The sequence below is a fragment of the Petaurus breviceps genome, unplaced genomic scaffold (assembly GCF_028583685.1).
Source record: "Petaurus breviceps papuanus isolate PSGF00001 unplaced genomic scaffold, PetGlider_PUasm1.0 688, whole genome shotgun sequence".
Lineage (NCBI taxonomy): Eukaryota > Metazoa > Chordata > Mammalia > Diprotodontia > Petauridae > Petaurus > Petaurus breviceps.
The window spans coordinates 11,800,150-11,827,574 of record NW_027186457.1 but is presented as its reverse complement, the minus strand read 5'-3'; the positions used below and the strand labels follow the sequence as shown (position 1 = coordinate 11,827,574).

The window sequence follows — 27,425 nt, the reverse complement described above, 5'->3', positions numbered from 1 at the left end:
TAAGGGGTAGCGGCGGCTGGCCTCCCTAGGCAAACCCCATTCCGGGTGGGCGCAGCTGCACCGGCCCGACCCCCTTTTGGGACAGGATACAACCACCTGCAGCATTCTCCCTCCTCCCTCTCTGCTTCCCGTGGCCCGGTCTGCACAGCTCGAGGCTGAGCATCTCCTAAGTTGACCTGCTCCCTATTGAGCTGCACTTCTCTCAGTTTAAGGGTGTCAGATACTGTGATCACTAATGCCGCGTGCCTGGCCACTCCCTAAAGCCCCCAGCCCTCCTTTTCTCAGCTCATAGCCTTGACCCGGCCCGCCTGGGACCATCGGGCGCCTAGCTGGACACCCTCCAGTGCCCTTGAGACACACCCCTCTTCTCCTAGGCGCCAGCCGCTAGGGCCAATTCTCGGCACTCAAGGCTCTTCTGTCTGCCATCCCCTCCTTGGCCCTGTGCCTCTTTCCCCAGTCACAAGCACTTCCAACCTGACCCCCAGAGCCAAGAGGGAAGGGGGTCTTGGAGTGAGTGCCTGTGTGTGTGTGTGTGCGTGTGAGGGCGTGTTGGTATTTGCGAGAGGAGAGAGTGAAGGAGGGAGGGAGGAAGGGAAGTAGCCCCTCACTCCAAATCCTCTGGGCAGTGATCACTGCGCCCCCAAGCAGGGGATAGCAAGCTCTAGGGCCGCGGCCCCGCCCTCCCCTCCTCCCCCCCAATATTCCCCGCCCCGCAGGCCCCGCCCGCGCGTTGCCCGGGGAACCGCGGATCCCCGCAGCTGCAAAAAAGCAACGGTAGGAGCGCACGGCCAGCCGCTGTCGCTGCTGCTTCTCCTGCTCAAGCCGCTCCTGCCTCCAGCCTCGAGTCCCGGCGGCAGCGCCCCAGCCCCGGCCCCGGCCCGGCCCCGGTCCCGCAGCGCCCTCCGCGCGCCCTCGAGCTTCCTTCCCGAACCCCCAGCTCCTCTCCGGGCCATGCTGCCCAGCCGGCGCCCCCGCCGCCGCCGCCTCCTACCCCCCTTGCCGACCGCCCCGCTTCCCGTCGGCAGGCCGCTGCTGCCGGGGCTTCTGCTGCTGCTGCTGAGTCCAGGGCCGTCCCGGTCCCTCCCGGTCACCCCAGCAGTGCCCTTCCCGGACCCCTGCGCGCTGCAGCCCTGCAGGAACAACGGCACCTGCTCCCCAAGCGCGAGCGCGAGCCCCGGCCCCGGGCAGCAGCAGCCCGACGTCCAGGAGCCCCACGACCTGGGCTACAGCTGCACCTGCCCCGCAGGAGTCACGGGCAGCAACTGCCAGGTGAGGGGCTGGGGAGGGTCCGGAGCGGGGCGCGCCGAGCCTGAGCCGCGGCGGCCGGGACAGGAGCTTCCTCTCCTGGGCTTTCCCTCCCCTCTGTCTCTCTCCTTCTGTGTTTCTCCTGCATCCTTCCCCTGACTCCTGGCTGCCGGCATGCCCGTGCCCCTGCAGCTGGGGCTGCTTCTTGCTTCATTTCCCCCCGCCACTCCCTCCATCTTTCTGGGACATGTGTCTCTGTGCGTTCTGTGGGCTCGTCCGCAGCCCATCTCACCCCGCTGCCTTGCCCTCGCCATCCACGACCACCACGGCTGGCTCCCACTCTTTCCCTGGGTTTTCTTCCCTCCCCTGGCCTGGGCATCTTCACAGCCTCGCTCCTCTCATAGCTCCATCTCTCTGGCTTTCCTGGGGAATGCATTCTGTCCCCCAGGATGTAGCGTCCATGCCTTCATTCACTTCCACTTACTTCTGTTGTATGCATTACTTCCTGCAGCCTGCCTGTCTCTGCTGGGCATGCATTTCCCCTAATTCTGTCTCCTTCGATCTTTCCGTGTCAGCCAATTTACTCTACTAGTTGGTAGGGGTTAGAATACCAAGAGCAAGATGGCTCAGGCGGTGGTCGGGTGCCGCCGAAGCACTCCAGGCCCTATACACTTACCAAGGTTGCCAGCTTTTTTTTTCCCATTAAATATTTAAGGTGGACGTTGTTGCCCAGAGGAGTCATGCTCAGCCTTCCTGGAGAGTGGGTTTTTTCTTTTTCTTTTTTTTTCTTCCCGGGCTGTGTTCTCCTACTTGGGCTCTTTGCTAAGGTTGAGAGAACTTTGCTTCCCCTTCAGGGATGAGTTAAAAATGCCAACCGTTTCTTTCAAACGCGAGGAGCAGGAGCCGGTTTCTCGGCCGATTCCCAGACTGTGATTTCTCTCTGGAGTTGTCATTTCAGAAAAATAACTGGGTAGCACTTATTGGCAGGCAAATGCAATGAATGGGATGTTGGTGTTAACGTGCATTAGATGGATCTAACATATACAGGCAGTTATAAGTGTATATATATATTCATGTATGTATATATTGACTATGCATCAGTCTCTTTATTTTTTGGAATTGGGAAGCCACAACACAATATACCAACCAATGAAGTATTAATCAAAGCAAATGTTCTCTGCTGGCTATTCAGTTCAGAGGATAGAAAGGAGCTTTCTGATGGTAATCAGTGGATTTGGGTTCTGGGAAAATCTGTTAGAAAATACCATATACACAAAGACCGAAACGGCAGCCACGGCCAAGTTAGCTTTGTTTTGTATTCATATACATTTCAAAAAAGAAATTCAGTGCCTGGACTCTGACTAGTGAGTAGAGAAACACTAAGCCACCAGCAAGGGTAGGAAAATAAATCTGATGCCCTTGAGGAAAGAGGCTGTTCTGTGATCATAGGATTCATTTAAACTAATTAGATGTGAACTATCCTTGGGCTCCTATTGAAAAACCCAAGGACATAATCTTTCCACATTGCATGTAGACCTGAAGAGAGTTGCTCATATGGATTTAATTAATGAAAGACTTTTGAGGGGAACTACTAGAAAAATGATCAAACCAGTTCTCTCTCTCTCTCTCTCTCTCTCTCTCTCTCTCTCTCTCTCTCTCTGTGTGTGTGTGTGTGTGTGTGTGTGTGTGTAGACTTCTCCCACACCCATTTCCTCAAGGGGGAGGAGGTCACATGAACAAGGGATCAAATTGATTGACCTTGATGGACGATGCTTAGTTTTATTTAGAAGTTCTTTTTTAGGGCAACTGTCAACAGGAAGGTAATTTGTTTCAAGGTTGCAGTTTTCCCCCTGTTCCTGGAACTGTAATTCCAGTGGAAAGGACATATGGCTATCTACTAGGCTTTGGTTGTAACTATTATCTGTCCTTTGGATGTCTAATCATCAGAGCAGAAATCTCACCTCCTGCTTCTGGAAAATTTAAGTGAACCTCGAATGAAGGGAATCTGTCAAAATGAGATTAAATGGATTTAGGGTTAATTTCAACTGCTTTGCCGCTTAATGGCAGGAGAGTGGAGAAGTATGCAGTTGCCTGGTTGCTGCAGCTGTTTAGTTGTTTTCATATTTTTCTGTGTGAATTCAGTAACTGAAAGGGAAAGTTATTACACATTTTTCAGGGGCTGTGTTCAACCTGTAAAAGGCATCAGTTGACTCCTCCATGGTGGGGCAGGGCACTCAGTGGAGTGAGAGGGTGGGGCAGCTCTGGAGCATCCTTGAAAGAAGATAAATGGGGCATGTGTGCCTCAGCTCAAGTCAAAGAGTACTGCTGGATGGGGAGATATTTAACACAAATTTCAGGGTTTTTTTCTTTCAAAATTTTCATTTAATTTCTTTGGAAGCCTCATTGATAATGACTTTTTTGGTGGTTTCCTAAACTACTACGTAATAATCATTATGGCTTTGGGTGACTTTTTAAAACAAGGTATTTATTGAGGGGGAAAAGGGGATATAGTCTGTGATTTCAGCCTGTGGGCTTCCACTGATGCAAATGAGCAGTTCCACTGCAATTTATACCTTCAGGGAATTGCCTCTGGGCACTGAGAAGTTAAGCTACTTGACTGTGGTCCTTCAGCTACTGGGGATCAGTGGTTTGACTTGAATCCAGGGCTCACTACTTTCTAGCAATGACCAGTAAAGGAGCACAAACCAGTAAAGGAGCACAAAGGTATTGATTATATCTAAAATGATGACTTAGTATAGAATTAATCTAGATTAAGATAGCCATAGATTATACATGATCTCCAAGGATCTTTAGCTCTAAAATATCTCGGACCTATGATGTCATATTTTAGTTATAGAAAGATTTGGGGCAACATCGGGGAAAAGGAACTTGAAATAGAAGGCTATATGAAGGTATTCAGGAGAAAAGCATGGGAATTGCAATTTTAACTTTTTTTTTTGTAGATTTGTAATTTGGCTTTTACTTCATTGCCAAAAAGATCTTACTGAGGTTATCTAGATACTAATCATTCATACTCAGTTTTTGATTGTTTAAATTATTTCAGGTTTTATGCTGATTACAGTAATCCCTGACCTCTCCTCCCCTCCTCTCCTCTCCCCTTCCCTCCCCTTTCATCCCTTCTCCTCCCCTCCAAGTTGTAGGTCTTCCCATTTACCCCTCCTACTCTATGATCTCCACTTCACTCCAGCATCACATATAAAATCCTCTGTTTGGCATTTAAAGCCTTTAGCAACCTGGCCCCTTCCTACCTTTCAGATCTTCTCTTGACTCTTTTCCATGCACTCTATGTGGATCCACTTGCTGTTCCCTGCACAGGGCACTCTTCCCTCCCTTCTTCCTGCCTTTTCATCAACTATTCTCTGGCCCTGGAATGCTTTCATTCTTCCCTTCTGCCTTTGCTTCTATTCCTTTGCTTTCTTCAGGACTGAGATCAAATGCTACCTTCTGTAGGAGGCATTTCCTGGTCCCCTCCTTAGCTGCTAAAGCTGTCCCCTCTAAAGCTACCTTTTACCTACTCTCTATATATCTTCTATTTACTTAATTATTTCTATGTATTCTCCCATATTAAAATGTAAGCTCCTCGAGGACAGGTATTGTGTTTTCCTGTTTGTACCCTCAGTGCTTGGAATAGTTCCCAGAATACAGTAAGTGCTTAATAAATACTTATTGACTGAATGACTGGCAAACTAATGCAAATAAGGAAAGAGACTATTAGCCATTGATAGGGGATGTGGTTGCTAAAATAGGGCTTAAACTCCCACTGCCATATCATCCAGTAAATATTTATCAGCATTTATTAAATTTAACAGAGCATTTCTTAAACAGAAACAATATAACTGGAAAGGTAAATAATAGTACTCCTAATAATGATATCTTGCATGTGTATAGCCTATACTATCACAATGGCCTGGTAACTGGTCTCTCTGCCTCAAGCTTTTCCCCTCTCCAGTGCATACTCTGTATAGCTGCAGAAGAGGTTTTCCTGAATGGCAGGTATGACCATAGTCAGTTCTCTGAACTCACACTTTCTTGGCTTCCTGTGGCCTCTAGGATCATATATGCACTCCTCTGTTTAGCTTTTAAAGATCTTTGCAACCTAGCCCCAACATACCTTTAAATTAAATTTGCTTTTTCAATAAACAAAAATCTATTTTCTCTTCCCCTCATCTTCCCCCCAACCTTGAAAAATAAAGAAAAGTAAAACCCTTGTAAGAGACAAACATAGTCAAACAAAACACATTTCCACATTGGTTGTGTCCAAAAAATACACATCCCGGTCGTCATCTTGAATCTGTGACTGTCTGTCAGGGAGTGGGGAGCAAATTTCTTCATGAGCCCTCTGGAATTGTGGTTGATCACTACCCCAATTTAGCAGTCTCAACCTGTTATACATTACTCCCCTTCTGAAACATTAAGGTCCAGTTAAACCACCCTCATGGCTGTTCTTCAGCAATGTCGATCCATTTACTGGCTCTCCATCTTTGGCCTAAGTGTCTTCCATGCGCATAATGTACTCATCTCCACTTCTTACGCATCTTTCCTTCAAAATTCTATCTGAGCTGCCTTTTCTATGTAAAGTCTTTCATGCTCCTCTCACCCCAAATTTGCTAGTGCCTTCCTTCCTCCCCCCTACTTTAAAAAAATTGTGTTTTAGAGAGGCAATTGGCATAGTGGATAGAGAGGGGAACCTCAGAGCCGGCAAGACCTGGTGTCCAGGCCCAATCCTGACATCTCCTAGTTCTGTGTCCCAGGACTCAGTCATTGAACTCACTCCTTACTCTAGGTGATGCTGGGAGACTATCAGTGTGCTGACCTGTGCATTCCTGGGGAGGAAGACTTTTCTACTAATTAATGAGCAGGACTAGTTCCTATCTCGCTATAGATTTTGCACACACATTGGGGTGTGTGTGTGTGTGTGTGTGTGTGTGTGTGTGTGTGTGTAATATCATCTTTCCCATTAGAATATAAGCTTCCTGAGTGCAGGGATTGTTTTGTTTTTGTCTTTTTATCTCTAGCACATAGTTCCTGACTCTTAGTAAGAGTTTAATAAATGCTTTTGCTTGATTTATGCTTTCTCAAAAACTGTCATATGATCCTCACAACAATCTTGTGAACTGTTTGGGGGAAGGTGTTAATAACAGCATTTTTCAGGTGAGAAAACTGAGGCCTAGAGAAAGGAAATTTTCCAAGGTACAGGAAGCACTATGACAAAGCATTAGAGTAGGCAAAAAGCTGGATATGGGGTTAGTTTGTCTTGCAACAGTAAACTGGTTGTGAGAGTTTGGGCAAGTTGGTCCTCTGTTCTGGGCCTCAGTTTTCTCAGTATTGGGCTATATGATTTATTTTTCCTTCCTTCATTCTTTCCCTCCTTCCTTTCTCTCTCTCTCTCTCTTCCTTCCTTCCTTCCTTCCTTCCTTCCTTCCTTCCTTCCTTCCTTCCTTCCTTCCTTCCTTCCTTCCTTCCTTCCTTCCTTCCTTCCTTTCTTTCTTTCTTTCTTTCTTTCTTTCTTTCTTTCTTTCTTTCTTTCTTTCTTTCTTTCTTTCTTTCTTTCTTTCAATTTCCCTCCCTTTCCAATTGGGGTTAAGTGACTTGCCCAGGGTCACACAGCTAGTAAGTGTCAAATGTCTCAGGCTATATTTGAACTCAGGTCCTCCTGACTCCAGGGCTGGTTCTCTATCCACTGTGCCACCTAACTGCCCTGGGCTTTATGATTTCAAGACCCTGTCCAGCTCTAAATTTTATAAATATCGTGCTTAAAAAATGTGTTGTATTTGAAACAAGTATTACTTTAAAAAACCTTTTGTTTTAATGGGACGGAATTATTAGGTACAAGTATTTTAATGCACTTAAAAAAAGTTAATGGGCTATGTTGTCTGTGAAAAGCCAAAGCTTTGGCTGTGTGGTCAGGATGACCCAGTCTTGCCACTAATACATACTGTCTATGTGACTCAGGGCAACTGGTACACAGTAGGTGCTTAAGAAATGCTTTTTGATTGCTTGAACTCACTAAAGATAATATATTACAGACAACTTGCCAGTCTGCACAGATGGAGAGAGTTTACACACCTGAAGTTCCTTTTATGATGGAGTCACAGGTCTGGACCAAAATCAAAATGTAGCATGTAACTGATCAAAAGGTCAAAGACAAAAGACTAATTTGTAAAGATGTATACAGGAAGGGAGTGTATTGGAAGGAACTGGGGAAGCTTGGTTCTAAGTTATGCTTGGCCCAATAACTAGTGTGATCTGAAACAAAGTATTTAACATTTCTGAACTCTGTCTGTAAAATGAAGGGCCAGATGTGATAATCCCTGTTTCTTTCCAACTGACTTATTAAGGCACAGTAGGCATAGCTTTTTTGATATGTAAACCAGGGCTGCTACCACCAGGTTTGCAATTAAGGATCCTAGCTGGAAGAATTTTTGTGATTAAAAAAATAAGTTTATGCCAAAGAAAAGAGACAAGCATTCCTGATACTTTGGACAGCCCACTTCAGTTTTTATATTTCCTGTTGAATGAGACCATTTTCTCTTAGCTCCTTTTTGAGGATGCAGTTGCTGGGAGGGAGGGGGGCACTAACTGTTATGTTGAAAAGTACAGAAACTCTCAAACTTTATGGACCTATCCACCAAAGCTACGAATTATTTAAATCTGTATTTTATTGTTTGTAATTTTTTTTTATCTTAATGAAACATTTTGCTGCCAAACATTCAAACATTGATAGCGACACTTATTTTGTTTTTCATTAATTTCTATAGGGATATTATCCTTTGGGATGATAATGAAAATGGGTGATTTTTTTTTACTGGAAGAAGAAGGGACCTATCTGTACAGCTGCTATTTATTATTTATTTAACAGTTTAATTTTACCCAGGAAACTGGTTTCAAGCTCTTCTTTCTCCTCCTCTCCCTCCTCCTTCTCCTCCTTCTTCTTCTCCTTCTCCTTCCTTCTCCTCCTTCTTTCCCTCCTTCTCTTCCTTTTCCTCCTCCTCCTTCATCTCTCTTTCATAAAGGATGCAAAAAAGGGCATGTGCTTTAATTGAAACTGTTTTGAGCTGAGTTTTGTTAGACAAAATAATAGCTAATGGCATCCATAGATATTTGAATACATTCGTCTCTCAGTTTTCCAAAATGTAATAAACTTTGTATAACCAGAGGGAATAGAACTTTTCCCCTGTGATCAATGAATTAACTATTGGTTATTGTTATTAATTATTGATCTTTAAAAAATTTGAGTTCCAAATTCTCTTCCTCCCTCCCCTTTCCCACCCATTGAAAAGGTAAGCAACATGCAAAACATGAGGATAGGACTTTTCCAGAGTGATATAGCTTGTCAATGGCTGAGCCAAGATTATAGTTGAGGTCTCTTGCAACTTCTGGTCCAGTACAACTGTATATTGAGAATTGGTATGGGTGTGGTGCAGAGGTGCCACACTCTAGACCCGTATGTAGTCCCCAACATTCTTACATACAGCTGGAACCATGTTAAAATGTAACTGGGAAATATTTAGCAAAATATATACAAATACAATACAACATAGATAATACTAATTTGTGGTTTTCTAAGTCAATATGAAGCCAGCAGAAATCCATTGCTATTTGAGTTGGATACCACGGGTATATAGATAGGGAAGAATATTGTACTTGGAGTTGAGAAAACATGGGCTCACATCTCACCCCAGACTTTGGGCAGATAATTTAACTACTTTGAGTTCATTTCCTTATCTATAAAAAGAGGATTATAACAGTACTTATTCCATTTAATAGTTCTTTATTTTTTTTTACAATTACATGTAAAGATAGTTTTCAACATTCATTTTTGTAGAATTTTGAGCTCCAAATTTTTCTCCCTACCTCTCCTCTCCCCCTCCCCAAGAGAGCAAGCAATTTGATATAGCCAAACATGTACAATCATGTTAAACATATTTCCACATTAGTCATGTTACTTACTCCTACAAGGATGAATTGAAGATAAAAGGAGATAACGTATGTAAAGCACCTATATATACTAGATATTATTTATACATAATTCTCTATTGAAGTTTTTTACATCTATATGAAATGAATAAATGAAAAAGCATTTATGAAGACATAATAATAATAGCTAATATTTGTATAGCACTTAATGTGCAAAGTGCTTTACAGTTATCCTCTCATTTACAATGCGCTAAATCAGGGGCTATAGATTATCCTCAGAAATAGGGACTAGATCTGTAATTTCATTGGCATAGGGACATCCAATGAGGAGAGCCCTTCACCCTTCCAGATCAGCACTTTCCCTGCAATTTAGAGTTGTCTAAACTCAGTCGGTGGTCACTTGGTGGTTCAATGACTAGAGAGGTCCAGTATGTGTCATAAATGGATTTGGACCTTGGTCTTCCTAATCCCAAGGCCAGCTTTCTAGGTACTATAGTACACTGTCTTTTAAACTAAATTTTAAAATGGGATAAGGATTGGATTTGGGATTTCATTGGGATAGGAAACATTTGGCTGAGGAACCACTTGGATCAGGGTACATCAGCCTGCCATTACCAATTTATAGTTTTAGATAATTTCTTGGACATCTGAGAGTCACATAGCCACTGTCAGAGGTGAGACTTGAACTCCTGTCTTCCTCCTGAGACCTTCTGACTAGTAACCAGGCTGAGCTGTCTCTCTAATGGGGGAGACAGCACATTTGGGGAATGGTGGTTTGGAGTTATGGGGATGGTGAATGGAGACATAGAGTAGGAGGGTTGAGTGGTATATCCTTTCTATGAATAAAGGCAGAATAGAGTGGTGGGGAGGGCTGGAATTTTGACAAAAACAGAAAAAAGAAGAGAGTAGCAGTCTGGAGATTTGGGATTAAGTCTTATCTCTGCTAGTTATCTGTGATTTGGGGAAAAACAAGACTTTCTAGTTAATACTTTCCTAATCTGTAAAAATACCTGTTCTATCTGCCTCTAAGATCAACTGTGGACATGTTAATGAAAGTTCTCTGAAACATTTATTATGAGAGGTAATGGATAAGGAAACATATAAGAGCATAAGGTAATATGATGATGTATCATCATATACTAATGTTAATGTTAAATATTGCAATAATATAAGGAAATGATTCAAATTTATAAGAATAAGAGCCATTCCACAATAGATAAATAGTCAAGAGATCTGAACAGGTATTTTTCAAAGGGAGAAATCCAAGCTATTAACAATCAAATAAAAAAAAATGTTTCATGTTACTAATAATTAAAGAAATACAAATTGACCCGATTCTGAGATTCTATCTCACCATCAGATTTGTAAAGATGACAAAAGAGGAAAATCACAAATGCTGGAGGAACTGTAGGAAAACAGGCACCTGATACAGTCTTGGTGGAACGGTGACCAAAAGGCCACTGACATGTGTATACACTCCTTAGACCCACTGATACCACTACTGGACACATACTCTGAAGAGATCAAAGAAGAAAAAGATTCATATTTACAAAAATATTTATAGCAGCTCTTTTTGTACAAACAAAAAATTGGAAATCAATGGAATGCCCACTTATTGGGGAATGGTTAAATTATGGGATATAAATATAAAGGAATATTAATGTGTCATAAGAAATAAAGAAATGGACAATTTCAGAGGAGCCTGGGAACATTCTACGAACTGATTCCGTGTGAAGTGAGAGAACTAGGAGAAGAACTTATACAATGACAGCAATTATAGAGAAGGACAACTTGAAAGACTTTACAATCAATGCAATGACAAACCATAATTTGAGAGGAATGAAGATGAAGCCCATGATGCCTACCTCCCGATGGAGAGGTGAGGGACTAAAATGCAGAATGAGACATAAATTTTTGGGCATGGCCAATTTATGTGCATTTGTTATAAGAATTTTCTTTGTTGTTTGTTCTCTCTCCCTCTCTCTCTCTCTCCCCCTCTCCCCCTGTCTCCTCTCTCTCTCTCTCTCTCTCTCTCTCTCTCTCTCTCTCTCTCTCTCTCTCTCTCTCTCTCTCCCCCTCCCTCACCCCACCCTCGAAAGGAGAGGAAGGTGGGGAGGAGTGGGAAGGAAAGAAAATAAGTGTTTATTAATTGAAAAAAATAATAAAATAAATTAAAAAGTAAAAGTGCTACAAAAATAAATACCTATGAAATATCACTTACCTGAAAAACCAAAAGGGCAAGGGAGAACATGAAATATTGATATATTGATTAGGCAAGACAACAAAATAGGGAACTAGGGCAGCTGGGGTATTAGGTAAAATAATTTTTTATTGGTTTACATTTTTTATGTAAATCTTGTAGCTGTATATAGTCCATTATGTAACGAATAAATAATTTTTTATTGTTTATTGTCATTTTTTTTCTTAGCCCTCCCCAATGTCGGCAAGTGTTCTGGTTAAAAAAAATGAAGGATTACACAATATTAGAATATGGTAATATATATTCCTTTTTTAAATTTAGGAAAATGTATCCTTAATTGAATCAATATCTGCTAATGTTTTCTTTGAATAAAACACTTAGAAAAGTTTTAATAAAAGCTTACCATCTAAGTGAATATGACTAACTAAACTTGTTTCAAAAGTATGTTTAAATTAATTTTAACATAATCTATTACAAATTTTAGTCCCTCCCTCTATAAAATCCTCATGAAGGCCTTTTTGACCATTCATTCTCTTTTGCTTTCTTACATGGCCTGTGTGAGCACATATTCCATTTTTCTGGTTTTGCTTTTTTCAAAAAAATTGTATTATTTCACAAAGGTCTCCTTAGATTTCTTTTTATTACCCCAAATTTCTCTGTCAGTAGCATTACAGCATTCCATTATATGGCTGTGCTACCTTTTATTTAAATATTCATTGATTGCTATTGAGAATGAAATACTGTTTATCCAGCTTGGGGATATTTTTGGTCATGTTAGAGTTTAACCATGTGTTTTAAGTGGGAACAGTCATAGAATTCTAGAATTCCAGGGCTGAAATTGTCTAGCCGCCGCCCTTTCACTTTACGTGAAAGGCCAACATGAGTGGCCAAGTAACATGCCTATGGTCACAGTGGCGGGGCGGAGCCTAAAACCTTGACTTGCTGACTCCCAGTCCAGCACTCTTTTTGTTGTACAAGGTCATTTCGACTTAGGGCTTAGTTGAGAAGTTGAGTAGAAAAGACTTTGATTGACTAAAGGGCTTTCAGAGGAAGGCAGCCAGAGTCCCTGAAGTTTACTAAGTTAACAGTATATGAGGTGGGGGTGAGACATCTTTTGTCTGGAAAAGAGAAGACTTTGGGGAAACGAGATAGTTGTCTGAAAGAATTTAAATGCTGCCAGGGAAAGAAGGATTAGCTTTGGATTCCTTGGTCCCAGAGAGGCCAAATTGATTTTACCCAGTACTGGCTGAGATTGTCTAAATTCTAATACAACACTTCTCAGTTTATCTTGATTTATTGTGATCATTTAAGGAGCACCCATTTCCCACTCTCCCTTCTCCTTGAATTAGTGTACTTTCAGGTATTGCAAAAATGATCAGACTCACTTTAATGGTTTTAAATGATAACCAGATATTTGTTGGATGGGTAGTTATGGATGGGTAGCTGGGTTTTATTAGAACCTGCTTTGAAAGAGGGGAACATACTCAGCCTTTGGGTTTTTCCTTCTCTAAAGAAAGATAATAGTTTCTAACCATTCATCGAGAGTCAATATCCCTTATACTTTAATCTCCCTATTCTATTTTTTAGTTCAGGTTTCTATCTGAGAACAGTCCTATTTCTCACAAAGAAGGATTTTATCCCCAGTCATTTTGTTTTAGTTTTCACAAATATATTTCTTTCTGTCTAGAGAAGAATAACAGAAGAGGGAAAGACAGTGATGAGAACTAATATTAGCATTTCTTTGAGGCCCAAAATAAACAAATCCAGCTGGATAGAAGTAATTTGTGGTGTGTGTTTGTCTTTTTTTTTTTAAAGAAGGCAGAGATTTTTAATTGAGTCAACTGAAGGCAACTTGCACTTATTTCTCTTGCTTGGGAAAATAATTATAATTATTGTAATCACTCTTAATAGGATTAAAAATGACATTGACATCCACTTAAAAATCACTAAATTGATTTTATTTCAGAAGATTTTTTTAAACCTTTCTTCACTTAATAGTAGCATTATGAGTGACCTTTCCTAAGCAGAGGATTCGGCCACAAAGTACAGAGAACCAGTATCTTCTCGCTAACTTTCTTTAATGCCTGAAATTCCTTTCTTCTTACTATTTTGGCCATGGAAGCTTCTTAATATGTATTTTTTTGGCTCAAATATTAAGCTTGATTAGTCATTCAGGGTTAACTGTTTATCATATTAATCTAGGCACTTAGCTGAAGTTCCACAAAGGTAGCCTTGAGCAATCCTGGGACAGACAGTAGGAGGCTAAGTGGGTATGTGGAGTCCAACTTTCTCATTTTGCAGATGAGGAAGTGGAGACCCAGATTGGTTAGTTGATTTGTCCAAGGTCCCACAGTAGTGACAGAGGTGAGTTTTGAACCTAGATTTAGAACTGAAGGACCTTAAGAGGTCATTTGTCTTCCCTTCCCTCCTTTGATGCCCAGGAGAGCTAAGTGACTTTTCCTGAGTAACCTTGGTAGTGTTCGAAGTTAGGTTTCTTGTGGTCTCATTCCAGAGTCAGAGTTCTTTCCACTGGATCACATTTCTTTTTTGAGTTTTGTGTGTGATACCTGCTGTGATTTGGAGTGCTGCATAAAATCCTGTGAAATTCGGATGAGTGAGCTATAAATTCCAGATAGGGTTCATAATACATGATTCTGTGAAGCTTTCATGATTATCTAATTGAATTGTGCTCAGTTTCTGCAAAATTAGATCAAATTCACTTAGGGAGCTTAGTTAAATGATACAATAAATAATCCAAATTGAATGATGCATGTTACATGTCGCCTAATTTCTGTGCCCACCAAGTACTGGAAACCTTCATTTTGTTATTCTTTTAGGAACTCCAGTGGAGAGATTCAAGGACCATTCAGAAGCCTTCTTTGTATATTATGAAGGTGGTTATCTCTTACACATTTTTGGGCTCTGAAGATTACTGGGTTCAAAGGAAAGCTTATAGAAAGTTGGTTTGTAAATCTGTAATTGGAAGGTTTCAAGACACTTGTCAAAAGCCCTGGCTTCATACCTATTGTCATACAATGCTCAGACTCCTCTCTCCCCACCCCAACATACTTTGTGTTTTTACATTGCTTTGATACGAGCATCCTTCTTTGCCTTCTTCTGTGTCCTGGGGTGACTGCCATTCATCTGAAAGCGCAATTCTCCCCTTTGTTTTCAGTGTTTCATAAGCTGGAACAGCTCAAATCCTGGTAGAGAGCTCTGAAGCTGAAGGCTACCCTTAGTCAGAATTGTTTTCCCTTCCTCTCGTTTTGTTTAAACATTAATGGAGCATTCCCATCCTTTAATGTTCATCAATAGAAAGCTGGCTTTGTTGAGTGAATGTTCATGCAGAGCTTGAATGGGTGACTTTTATGAACCAAATACGCTTGGGCTTGTAATGCTTTGGGACATATGTACCAAATGGCCTCCACATAGAACCCTCTTTTTCTTTAGGGACTTCAAAGGTGGCCGCTGGAGGTCACCGGTAGCTCAGAATCTACTTTTTGGCCATTGGGTACGCCAGCCCACAGCCTAAGTTTGGGGATGTCTTTAGGGACTTCCCCAGGAGTTGGTTTAGGTCAACACTTGGAGGGTTTATTCTCTAGGCTCAACTTGGCTCTGAAAATTAACGGGAGCCCTTTGGGAGCTGGCGCTGACTCAGGCAGAGTGTGAAAGGAAACGTCTTGAGGACAAGGGACTGTCTTCATTTTGTATTTTATCCCTAGCATCTGGCATAGTGCTTGATATGTAGGTGCTTAATCAGTGCGTGAATTTCTGCGTGACATTTTTCTCTCCTTCCCATGCTGACAACTCGACTTGAACTTTTCTTGTCCTGTTGAAGTCTTGTTCTGAACCTCCTGGTTGGTCCAGTGGCCTGATGGACTTAGAATTCAAACCCAGACCCAGATACTTCCTAGCTGTAGGACCCTGGACAGCTCACTTAACTGCTCAGTTTTTAACTTCAGCTGAGCACCTGGCTTAATTTGTCTGCATCAGTTTTTTTCAGCTGCAAAAAGGAGATAATATAAATAAAAATAAAACCTCACAGGGTTGTTATGAAGAAATGAGATAATATTTTAAAGTGCTTAGCATGGTTCCCGGTATATAGTAGGCGCTTTATAAATGCTCACTCTCTCTCTCCCTTCTCTGTACTCTTTTTTTCCTTGTACAGCTTTTAAGTACCCACATGCATCTCCTCCCAAACAACAAGTCTTCAAGTTCTGAAGTTAATTTTTGAGTGTCTGCATAGTAGTCGGGCTGGAGAGGGTCTTTATAATTAATGAAATGTACTTTTCAGGGACCAATGCAGTATTAATCAAGTTCTGTGAGAGCAATAAATGTCTTCTTTGGCTGATCAACAGTAATCGTTTACTGCTGTGTGTAGTAAACATTCAATAACACTTTGTGGAATGAATGATTTGGCAATTCAAGACATCACCCACTGTTATATCAGCAGTGTTTGTTTTTTAAACTAGTAAACTGGTCATGGACAGGACATGCCAGTATATAATAATGGGCTCACCATACAGCAAAAAGTCAAAGATCTGTGATTTTTCTTAGTGTGGAAACTTCCTCTCCCTGTACAGAGAGCAATCCATGGATATCATAGCTTATTATAGAAGCCCAGAGAAAGGCTCAGGGAGTTTAAAAGACTTGCCTAGAGACACATAGTTAAGTGTTATGCTTGGGATTTGAATTATGGGATTATGCTTGGGATTAACTATGCCACATTGCCTCATCATAACTAGTTGTTTTCAATTCTAGCATAAGCAATTGTACTGAGTTATTGATACTGTCAGGGTAGCTAAGTGGCACAGTGGATAGAGTACCAGTGCTGGAATAAGGAAGACTTATCTTCCTGAATTCAAATGTGACCTCACCCACACCCAGAAATAACTGGCCGTGTAACCTTGAGCAAGTTACTTAACCCTGATTGCTTAAAAAAAAAAGTATATCAAATGTGACCTCATCACTTACTAGCTGTGTAGCCCTGGGCAAGTCACTTAACCCTGTTTGCCTCACTTCCCTCATCTGTAAAAGAAGCTGGAGAAGGAAATGATAAGCCACTCCAGTAAAACCCCAAATGGAGTCATGGAGAGTCAAACTAGACTGAAATGACAAACCAAATGGACACTATGCTCCCCATAACAGGAAGTACCTTTCCAATGTATTCAAGAATGATTTCCTTTATGATAAAAATAGGATTTCACATTTTAATCCCTACAGAAATAAATAAAAACTAGAGAATACTTCCAAAGAATGGCAATTAATTTGCATTCTTGCTTGCCATGGTTAAATTTTGGTGCTTCAACTAAAAAGCCAGCATAAGAACTTTGTAAAAAATAAGTAATTTCTGTATGGTTGGAAGAGTATAAGTGATTTCTTACTTCACCTGTGATTTGGGATTAAAAAAAAACCAACAACAGTGTTTATGCAGTTGATAAAAAACAATCTTCTCCATGTGAGTGGGGTTTGGCAGATTTCAGAGTGCCTGCACATACATTGGCCTGGATCCTCACAGTGACTTGGACCATCACCACTGGGACTTGGCTGTTGCCATGGAGAACAAGTGAGGAGCTTTTCAGCTAAAGGGACTTTAGGGAGAAGAAGCACAAAAGCAAGTGAAGGGTGGGCCAGGATGCGCACAGCCAGACATAAAAGCAAGGGCCACCTGTGGACCCAGTGAATGTGGCAAATTGAGATAGCTCTTTGTCCAGCTCAGCACCTTGGTGCTTGCCCAGTGCCGGACTTATGTTCTTGGAGTCTTGTGATTGCTGATATGACTCTGCTTCTGAATCAGGCAACACCTCTTTCCTTCAGAGGAAGACAAAGGAAGGGAACAAGCATCTATGTAAGTGCCTCCTCTTTATCTGGTTCCAACCTCACAACAACCCTGCCTGCCTGTGAGGTAGATGCTGTTGTTATCGCAATTTTATAGTTGAGGAAACAGACAAATAAAGGTTAAGTGACTTGCCCATGGTCACACAGCTAGTAAGTGTCTGTAGTCAGATTTGAACTCAGGACTTCCTGCTTCCTGGCCCCCTGACCCTTTACCCCTTACCTAAAATGGAATTCCCCTATGATTGCCTATTCTCCAAACTATGAGGGTTTAATCAGCACTCGGACCTTTCTTCATCACAATCCTTCATGTACAGAGTGAAGCCGAAAGGTCAGATGGTATGATCTTTCTTTGGAAGAGGAGAAAGCTGAAGTTGGGAGTGGGAAGGTGACTTTCTCCAAGTCCTGTGGCTAATACTTAGGGAAGAAGAATGGGAAATTGGAGTTGGAGGTCCAGAGTTCAAATCCTACCTCAGATGCTTACTGCTGAGGTGATGGTAGACAAGCCACTTAAACTCTTTGGGTCTCAACTTCCTTATTATAAAACAAGGAAGTTGAATTAATTGGCCCATGAAGCCTTGGTCTGCTCTTCATCTGTGACCTTGGCCTTTGGCATAGACTAGCTCTCTTTACGTCATTTCATGCTTGAATGAGGTTTTGCAATCATTTAAATTCACGTTCTGAACATAGCCTACTGAGGGCAGTTGTACCTTCAGCTTTAGGTAGATGAGGGAAAAGATCCAGACTGGACTGTGGATCTTCACTGGAGTGCATCCTGATGAGCACTGATGCCTCTCGGCAGTGCCAAGAATGGGGGGCATGGAGTGACTGGGCATCGTGAGTAGGCTATCAGAGTCAGGTCAGTTTAAGACCTTTCATGGTTACCATGTTTAACTGATTCTTATTCCTTTTAGAACTCTCATAGATCATTTAAATAGTGTTTCACGTAATGCAACATCCTTTCACCAAAAACTAGACATCGAAAGAGTCGACTTGAAAGGCTGAAACAATTTAAAAGGGTTAGGGATTATATGTGCTTTTTTTTATCCTGACTTGATTTCACTGATAAATCCCTCTACACCTGATGATTGCTAAAGGAATAACTGGGAATTTTTTTTCACCAGGGGCAAAAACAGTTGAAGGGAGTTGGCAGGTGGGAGAAAGTGAGGGAAAAGTAGCCTGAACTAGTCCTGGGTTCTGGATTCACTGGAGCTGCTCTTAAAGAGGAGAAACTTCAGATCCTTTGGGCACTGGTTGGGCTTCACAAAGAAGGTAGGGAAGGAAAGAAGCATTTCTCAAGTACCTACTATGGGTCAGGCACTGTGCTAAATGTTTTACAAATATTCTTATTTGAGCCTCACAACAACTCTGAGGTTAGGTATTATTATTATCCCCATTTAACAGTTGAGAAAACTGAGACAAACACAGGCTAAGTGACTTGCCCAGGGTCACACAGCTAGTAAATATCTAAGACTGGATTTGTAATCAGGTCTTCATGTTTCCAAGCTTAGCGCTCTCTCCACTAGGCTACCAAACAGGTTGTGCTCTGGACCTCATTCCTACTAGAGAGAGAGGGCTGTAAAGGGACTTGACTAACTGTAGTGACAGAGGCTCAGCTACCCTGAGGAGAGGGACTTGCTTCTCCCAACCAGGGGTGTTGTTTCAGGGACTCCAGAGTTGAGGACTTGCAAACCTGGGCTGCCTGCCCTAATGCTAGCCTTTCTTCTGGGATCAGGGATGAAAGAGAAAAATGAGATTCCTTTTCCTTGGGTTCCAGCTTGTAATACTTTACCTTCTTCCTTTCTCCTATCTTTCCTTACATCTGGCTCCCAACCAGTACCCCTGGTAACATTCCCCATCCCCTTTTCAGACTGAATGAGTGTCTCCTCCTTCACAGAACCATGAACAGGACTGAAATGCTTGATAGAGGGGGTAATTTAGCTTGCTGTCCCCAGAACCTCTCCCAACAGGATCTTACTCTGTTCTGTGGAGCTGGTGCCTAGGTGATAAGGGACCTTGGAAGCTACTTGCACCTCGTGCTGAATTTCAACCAGAAACAAAAGGTCCAAACCTCATTTGTCTTTGAACTTTATCTTGAGAGTGAAGTAGAATTTCAGGCGATAAGAGGCTTTGGCCTCTATTTGGTAAATTAAGATATGTAATAAGACACAGAATTGTAATGCAGGTGAATTATTTTGTTAGGCAGCAGTACACAAATGCATTCCCCAAGACTCAAGATTTGCATTTATTGCTCTCTTGTATTCCCAGGATTTATTTTTTCCCTCAAAGGGGATCACTTAGAAAACAAAGGTTTTGTGTATATGCATGTGTGTATGTGTGTTTCCAGAAATACATCAAAGTGTCAATAAATTTAAAAAAACAGTTGGGTTTTGTCTTCTAATTCCCCCTCCTTGCATGATTTTCTGTAGAACTTGACAAATGATTAATATACACTGTATGTTCTTGTCTTGCCTATGTTACTTTAGGGAAATTACTAGAGTTAGTTGGTTCCATGGTTGACTGCTTAGTTGATATTTGAGAATGGAAAAGAACCTTGTGGTTGATCATCTGGGAGATTTACTTGTAAACATTCGGAGGCTAAGGAGCCCACTAAAGGAAAATAATTTTCAACCTTCAATTATAATTACCAAAATTACATCTTGCAAAGGTTGTAGTTTTTAAGATTCCTGCTGCTGGATGGAAAAAAAATATACCTTTCAATTAATCAGAAAGCATTTATTAGCACTTACTATGTGTCAGGCACTGGAGACACAAAGACAAGAGTGAAACAGTCCCTGCCCTCAAAGAGCTTATCTTCTTAGGAGGAAGACAACAGAGACATGTATCAGTATATCACAGGAGGAAGTTGGCCACCAGGTGATAGAGTTTTTTCTTCCCTCAGCAATTGATGAGGACTGGATGAAGGGGTTCATCCAGTATTCATCATGGTTGTCCATATGGCGGTGGTGCCCATTCTAATAAAAACAAAGAGCCTTGAAACATGGAAATAAGATTGTATGTTGAACATGAGGCCACTCATATTCCTAGCTCCTGCCCACACGGGATCCATCCTTTCTTCTCTTTCTTCATCCCCCTCTTTTCCCCCCTATTTCTTCCCCACTGCCTCTTTCTTTAGCTTTATCTCTAGCCCCTCCCTTTCTTCTATGTCTCTTTTATTTTCTCTTTCTCTCCATTTATTTTTCAACTTATTAAGTACCTACCAGGTCTAAAACATTGTACTGGCACTGGAGATGATCAAAGTTACAAAGGACATGGCTCTTACCTTCAGAGAGCTTCTATTTTGGGAAGGAGGGGATTCAATACCCAATTATGCCTTAGTATTCAATAACTATATTTCAAAGAGGAATATATTAAGAACATGGGATAGGGGCAAAGTGTCATACAAGACTGGAGAGAGGAAAGATAATTTGTGACTGCATCAGGGAACACTTCCCGAGGGGAGTGGTACTTGAGTTAGGTCCTTAGGGATGCTGAGTGAGGACAAAGAGAAACCACAATATTTTCTGCTTATGAGTTTTAGGTTGGATTAGAGAAAAGATAGAAAAGGGAGGTCTGGCTGCATCAACACTTAGCCTTAGGCAGCCCATTGAGATCAGAAGAGTCCCCTGATAAGATAATTGAAAAGAAGGTTTTGATTGCACAGTTGGATTCAAAGGTAAGTGAGACAGGACTGGCCTGTAGCTCAAGGAGACAGACAACAGCATGGGGCTTCTGACACAACATGGGGAAGTCTGAAGTTGCCTTGCACCTCTGGGAGGAAAGTTGGGTTTATTCAGAAAGAATGGCTAAAAATAGCTAATGTTTGTGTAGTATTTCAAGGTTTGCAGAACATTTTACATGTTATCCCACTGGATCCTCAACAATCTGCTAAGGTACGTGATATTTTTCTTGTCCTCATTTTACAGATTGAGGGTGCTAGATCTGTCAGTGGGTAAATGACATGCCTATGGTCATGCAAATCATATTTGAACGAGGTAAGATTTGAATTCCTCTTCCTGACTCTAATTCCAGTGGCCTAACTGTATACTTTATATATCTAAACCATCTGTATACTTTAGAAGTCATTGCTCCTCTGTCAGGGATAGGCTCTAATATTTCTTCCAAATGGTTATACAAATCAATATTTCTGTCTTCTTTAATTTATTAGAAACCAGTGAGGTATAATAAATAGCTCTTCAGTATTAAAGTTTGGGATGGAATTTGATGGAAGCTCTGAGTTCATGGGTACAGGGAACTCCTGATGGAGAAACTCCCTTTACAGGTACAGATTATCACCTGCCGTGCAATTTACAGACTTAAAATATTGCCTAGGGCATTGGCAGCTGAGGACCCAGAGACCAAGCTGTGACATGCCACCTGGACTGCTTCCAGCCCTATCCCACAACCAGTATTGAGCGGAGCGACCTTTGTGGGCAAGGGGCCGAGTATCACCATTACCACCAAGACCAACCGCCACTGCCAATGCAGATCGCCAGCCTGGATGCCAGCCAGGCCTTGGGAGTCACAGTCCAAAGCAGCAGCCCAATGTGCATGTGATCTGGCAACTGCCTCTGCTGGTGTTCCAGTGCCCACCTCCTCAGCCACCAGTCACTGAAGGAAGACTTGGTCAACAAAGGTCCTTGGCGTGGGCAAAGCAATAGATATGGTTTTATTAATGTACACCGTATTAAAGAAAATGTGTCACTCCCACTTTTTGGCTGTACTCCAGTGCCCATTGGGCCCTTCCATCTATGTGGCGTGCAGCAAGCCCCCCATATGTAAACTATATGCAAGAATACAAACTTCCTCAGAGAAGGGACTGCCTCCCTTTTGCACATGTAACCCTAGCATTTAGCATAGTGCTGTGTACACAGTAAGTGCTTAATAAATGCCTTTTCTTTCATCCATTCTAGTACTCTTTCCAAAACATTTCTATTCTGCAGATACTGTACTTCAGCATTAAGTAGTTACTGTATGTACTCAGAGCCTCTGTTTATAGAATTGTCAACACTTGTGAGCTCAGCACATGGTTTTAAAAGAAGTTTATGACTTGTACTGATTGTGTAAGAACTTCCCTAAGCTTGAAATCCATTTTTGACCACTAATGGATAATGCTGAATAAAACACATTTGAATGTCTTTCTGTCTGCCATAGGTTTAGTACTTTTGCTCTTATAGCAAAGCCACGGTGTTAGCCCACAGACAGAGAAGTACATTCTCCCACTTAGGTGTGTGGTAGGTTGCTACCACCTTCTATTTAAGAAAATCAATTGCAAATTAGGGCCTGGTCCCATTAAGCACAAGGTAGACAGAGGACCTGGGTTCAAATCCCAGTTTTATCACTTACTGCCTATGTGATCCTAACCTTAGTTTTCTCCTCTGTCACCTGAGGGAGTCAGAATAACTGACTTCCAAGGTCCTTTCTGTTTTTAAATCTATGATTATATGTTGTTGTTCTTCAGTCATTTCAGTCACGTGTGATTCTCTGCAACCCCATTTGGAGTTTTCTTGGCAGAGATACTGGAGTGGGTTGCCATTTTCTCTTCTAGTTCATTTTCACAGGTGAGGAAACGGAGGCTAACTGGGTTAAGTGACTTGGCTAGGTTCACACAGCTAGTGAGTGTCTGAGATTGGATTTGATTTGGGAAGATGAGTCTTCCTGGCTTCAGGCCTGATACCCCATCTACTGCACCACCCAGTTTATGGTATAATTTACTTTGTCAAGATTCAGGTTAAATGTAGAACCTTTAAGAAGTAAGGATCTTTGGTAGGAAAAATGGGCCAGTAATTTGAAAATACACACACACACACACACACACACTCACACTTTTTAGAGCCGTAGTGTCAGTGACAAAAATAAAGAACAGCATTTGGTGATAATAAATTCAAATTGTAGACGCAGCATACCTTGGGCCTAGGGAATGGGTTGTGTCTAGATGACCTCATTTTTGACAGTGATGTGAACTTTGAACTATAGGAAACAGAGCTAAAAGGGACTTGTGAAGTAATGCGGTTTTAATCTATTTTAGAGATTTTAGAGATTACTAGGGCCAATCCCCCAATTTTAAAGAAGAAAAACAGCCCTACGGAGATGAAATGACTTACCCATTGTCATATAACTAGTTGATGGCAAAGCTAGCACTAGAGCTCAGGTCTCTTGACTTGATACTTTTTTTTTCCTGTTTTCTGCTTTAACATAATTATTTCTCTCCACGTAATAATTTATATGAATTTTGCATTTTCAGTGATGAAAATCTGACCATCTCAATCTTTCATAAAATCTCTACTTTCACCAGAAATTCACTTTGCTAACACTGACTGTAGGCACATATGGACTGAGAGGGTGGCTCTGTCCTTGGATTGTCCAGTCTGGTATTTTCTCTTTGACCCAGAGTCTAGGACAGTGCTGAGGTGCCTAACACTGGTTGGATCTGTATCAGTGAAGGAGGGCCTACCTGGGGAAATTATAGGTCCTTGAATTATTGAAGTATGGAAAGTTACCTTAACCAGGGCTCCTTAATCTGGGCTCTATTAACTTGTTTATAAAATATTTTGATAACTTTATTTCAATATATTTACTTCCCTTTATAATCCTACATATTTTATTTTAGATATTTAAAACCATTATTTTGAGGAGTCTAGGAAACAAAAAAGATTAAGAACCTCTATGCTTTACCTTCTTCCCCTCCCCATCTACATTCACCCTTCTGAGCCTTGTATGCCTGTCAAGCAAGATGTCTCCTGCTCACTTGAGTTCCCTTTCCTGCCTTTGTGACTGGTCCTTCTAAAACTTGGTTTAGTTCTATGCCTTGGGCACGCATTTCCAAGCCTACCTCTTCTAGGAAGCCCTGTTGTATGAGTACTAATAAGATGTTGCTCAACCTTCAGCCATTTCCCATATGGTAAAGGAAATAGCTCTCCCCTTCACCCCCCTCCCCCATTTCTTGTCCTTCATCTATGATCAAATTGTGGATTTCTAGAAGACATGAATCACTTCTACAGCTTATCCTAGTGACAGATTGAATTAGAATCCACAATCTGGCTCTGATCTTTTTGACTCTCTTATACCTGCAACACCAAAAATTAAATTTTAATGTTATCTATCAAGAAGCCAACACATAAGTTATGAATTACTATTCTTGTTGGCGGTAGCAGCAGCCCTGTCTGGGGAGACATGACTGTAGGTTTAGCAAATGGTCATTTGTATGCAGCTCAGAAGATCCTCACAATGTCACATTCTGTGTTATCTCTCAAGTCTTGAGGGCAGTGCCTAAGGAAGCTCCTGGGTTTCCCAGGTAACCCTGACAAATTAGACAGGAAGGGATAAGCCCACCCACAGGATGCTCTGAACGTGATGGCTGTGACTCCCTTGGATGTCAATGGCTGGGGAGTGCGTGAATCAAGATCTGGGCTTCAGGGAAGTACTCAGGCACTTGTCAAGGCTGATGGTTTGTAGGGAAGTTTTGATCAGGGGATTTCAGCAGCAGCCTTGGGCCAGGTCTATCTATGTGGTCAGGTTAGCACTCTGTCTCAGGGAGGAATAGATTGGTACAGTCCACTATGGGCTTGGTAGTGAAACTGTGGCAGCAAAATGAATCTGGAAAAATGACCTGCTGACTCCAGTCTGTTCACTCGGGGAGATCTAATAGATCAGAAGCAAGTAAGCACCTACTATATGGTTTTCAGCTAAAGAACTTTCTGACAAGTGGAATTACATCTGTGTGCCTACAAAAACACCACGAAGGACAATAGTGTGGTCTCTCAAAAGTAGCATCCTGAATGTTTACCAGTCAGTTTAATCCCTGACAAGGAGCAAGAGAAAGGAAGAGGAGATAATGGCTGACTGACAAAAGTGGGAGCCAACTTCAGCTAGTGGTCAGTTTCTAGTCCAGCTGGAAATAGGTTTGGGGCATTGCCCTTGGCAGATTAATGGTCTTGGGTAAGATGGCCTCTGGGTCCAAGCCAACAACTTACTACAACACTGTAATATTAATATGCCTTTGATATGTAATATTGATATGCCTTTAAGGCTTTAGTTTTCATAGGGGGGAGGAGGGCTATTTAGTCAGTCAGTCAGTCAATATTTACTAAGTGCCCACTATATGCCTGGCACTGTGCTAGGGGCTGGGGGTACAAAGAAAGGCAAAAGATAGTCCCTACTCTCAAGAAGTTCATAGTCTCATGGGCACACAACATACAAAGAATTATGTACAAACAGTGATAATTGGGGATAACCAATAAAGGGAAGGCACTAGAATTAGGGGGGATTGGGAAGACCTTTCTGTAGAAGGTAGGATTTTAGCTGGGATTTGAAGGAAGCCAGGGAAGTCAGGGGACAAGGATTGGGAGGGAAAGAATACTGAGCATGGGGAACTGCCAGAGAAAATGCCTGGAGTCAGGTGATGGAGGATCTTGTTCAAGGACCAGTGAGACCAGTGTCATGTGGTCTGTTAATTAAACCAAGCCGCCAGACCCTGCTTTTCCACACCAAGCCCCACAGTCATTGAGATTCCCACCATTGCTTTCTCTCCTTTGGGTTAAGGTATTGTTCCCAGAAGGCATCTGTAATGTCCCGATGACCAGGGAGAACACATTAGTCTATCTGATTCTGTTATTACATCAGTATGATTTGTAAGGATAATAATAACAGCTGACATTTACGTATTATTTTACTCTTTCCAAGTGAACATCGGATCAGAGATTTGGGGCTGGAAGAGGCCTTAGGAGCCATCGGCTTCAACCTCTTAGTTTTATAAACGAAAGAGGGCGGGGAGACAGAGAGAGCAGGTAAAGTCACTTGCCCAGGGCCCCACAAACTGAAGATAGCCGAAGGGAGATTCAATGGAGTATCTCAGTTGGCACTTATAACAATCCTGTGAGATATCTATTCATAAGGGTACTAAGTAGTGAAGGGTCCTTCTGGCCCTCCCCCTTCACAAGGTCACACAGCTGATAAGTAGCAGAACCAGCCCCAGGGCTTCAATCCTATGGAAAGTGTTCTTTATACTCCATCTAGGCTGCCTCTTCTATAAGGGTAGGTTGGATTGGGGCTGGAGAATGGGCATGATTGGGTATATGGAATTGCTGGTAAAAACATGGCCAAATTGGCTTCCCTCAGTAGAGGATAAAAGGACCCTAGATGTCTGTAGCTAAGCCCAGGAGATGGCAAGAGGAGAGGAGAATGCATACTTCTTTCAAAATTTTCTCCTCTGTCGCTATATGTGATGAATTTATGATTATCTATATTATAGATCACAGATTTATATCTGGATGGAATCTTAGAGGTTAAATACTCCAACCTCCTCATTTTAGAGTTGAGGAAACTGAGGTTCAGAATGGGTTAAATGACACGTCCAGTGCCATACAGATAGTAAGTTTCAGATAGCTGAAACTCCAACTTAGATTATGGGATCATAGCTATATAGAGCTTGAAGGGACCTCATAAGGCTTCTGGTCCAGTCCCCATCTTTGACCCTAGATGCTGTGACTCCAACTCCAATGTTCTTTTCACTGATGCACACTACTTCCTGGGTTCCCTCTTGTCACCTCTGCTTACTGATGCCAATTACACTTGGAATTAACGGTTCCTTCTGCAGCCTGCTTGCCAAACCACTGCCAGCCCTTGTTTCCTCCCCTCTCTCTCTCCCTATCCTTTTCACTCCCCTCCCTCCAAATCCGAGGTTTCTACTGCCTCTTGGGCAGAGAGACATGAGTCCTTCATGGGTGAGGATGGATTTTTTATTCCTGGGTAGCAATGTGGGTAGGATGAAGAAAATCAGTCCTAGAAATCCTAGGACCAGGACATTGGGCCCCAAAGTATTTTTACAGGATCATAGCTAGAAGGTACTTTAGGGAATAGTTAGTGGATACCTCTCATTTTACAGATGAGGAAACTGAGGTCTAGAGAAGTTGTCACTTCACAGAATCACAAAGTTCGAAAGTTATAAGGGACTTTAGCAGCCATCTAGTTCAAACTTTACAACAAAGAAATCCCCACTCTAATACAGCAACAAGCTATCACTCAGCTTGTCCAAGGTCACTCAGATAATGAGTTGTAGAGCTGGGATTCAAATTTAGTGTAGTCATCTGAGAAAAAAGCCAACAAACCTCCCCAAGATCCGTAAAGTTTGCTTGTTAAAGTTTCTTTCTATTCTGGATATGGCTCCTTCTCTTGCTTGGTACTTCCCCACCTTGCCCCTTTTCTAGAA

At 41.9% G+C, this 27,425-nt stretch overlaps 1 protein-coding gene across 1 annotated transcript in view; it reads left to right on the top strand.

Moving 5' to 3' along the window:
* Positions 1-767: 767 nt before the first annotated feature.
* DNER (delta/notch like EGF repeat containing) overlaps positions 768-27,425 on the top strand; it is a 356,232-nt gene continuing 329,574 nt past the window's right edge. Inside the window, exon 1 of the mRNA XM_069104612.1 lies at positions 768-1,269. Within this exon, the coding sequence (XP_068960713.1) occupies positions 952-1,269 (318 nt within the window). The 5' untranslated portion in view covers positions 768-951. The remainder of the gene's footprint in view (positions 1,270-27,425) is intronic.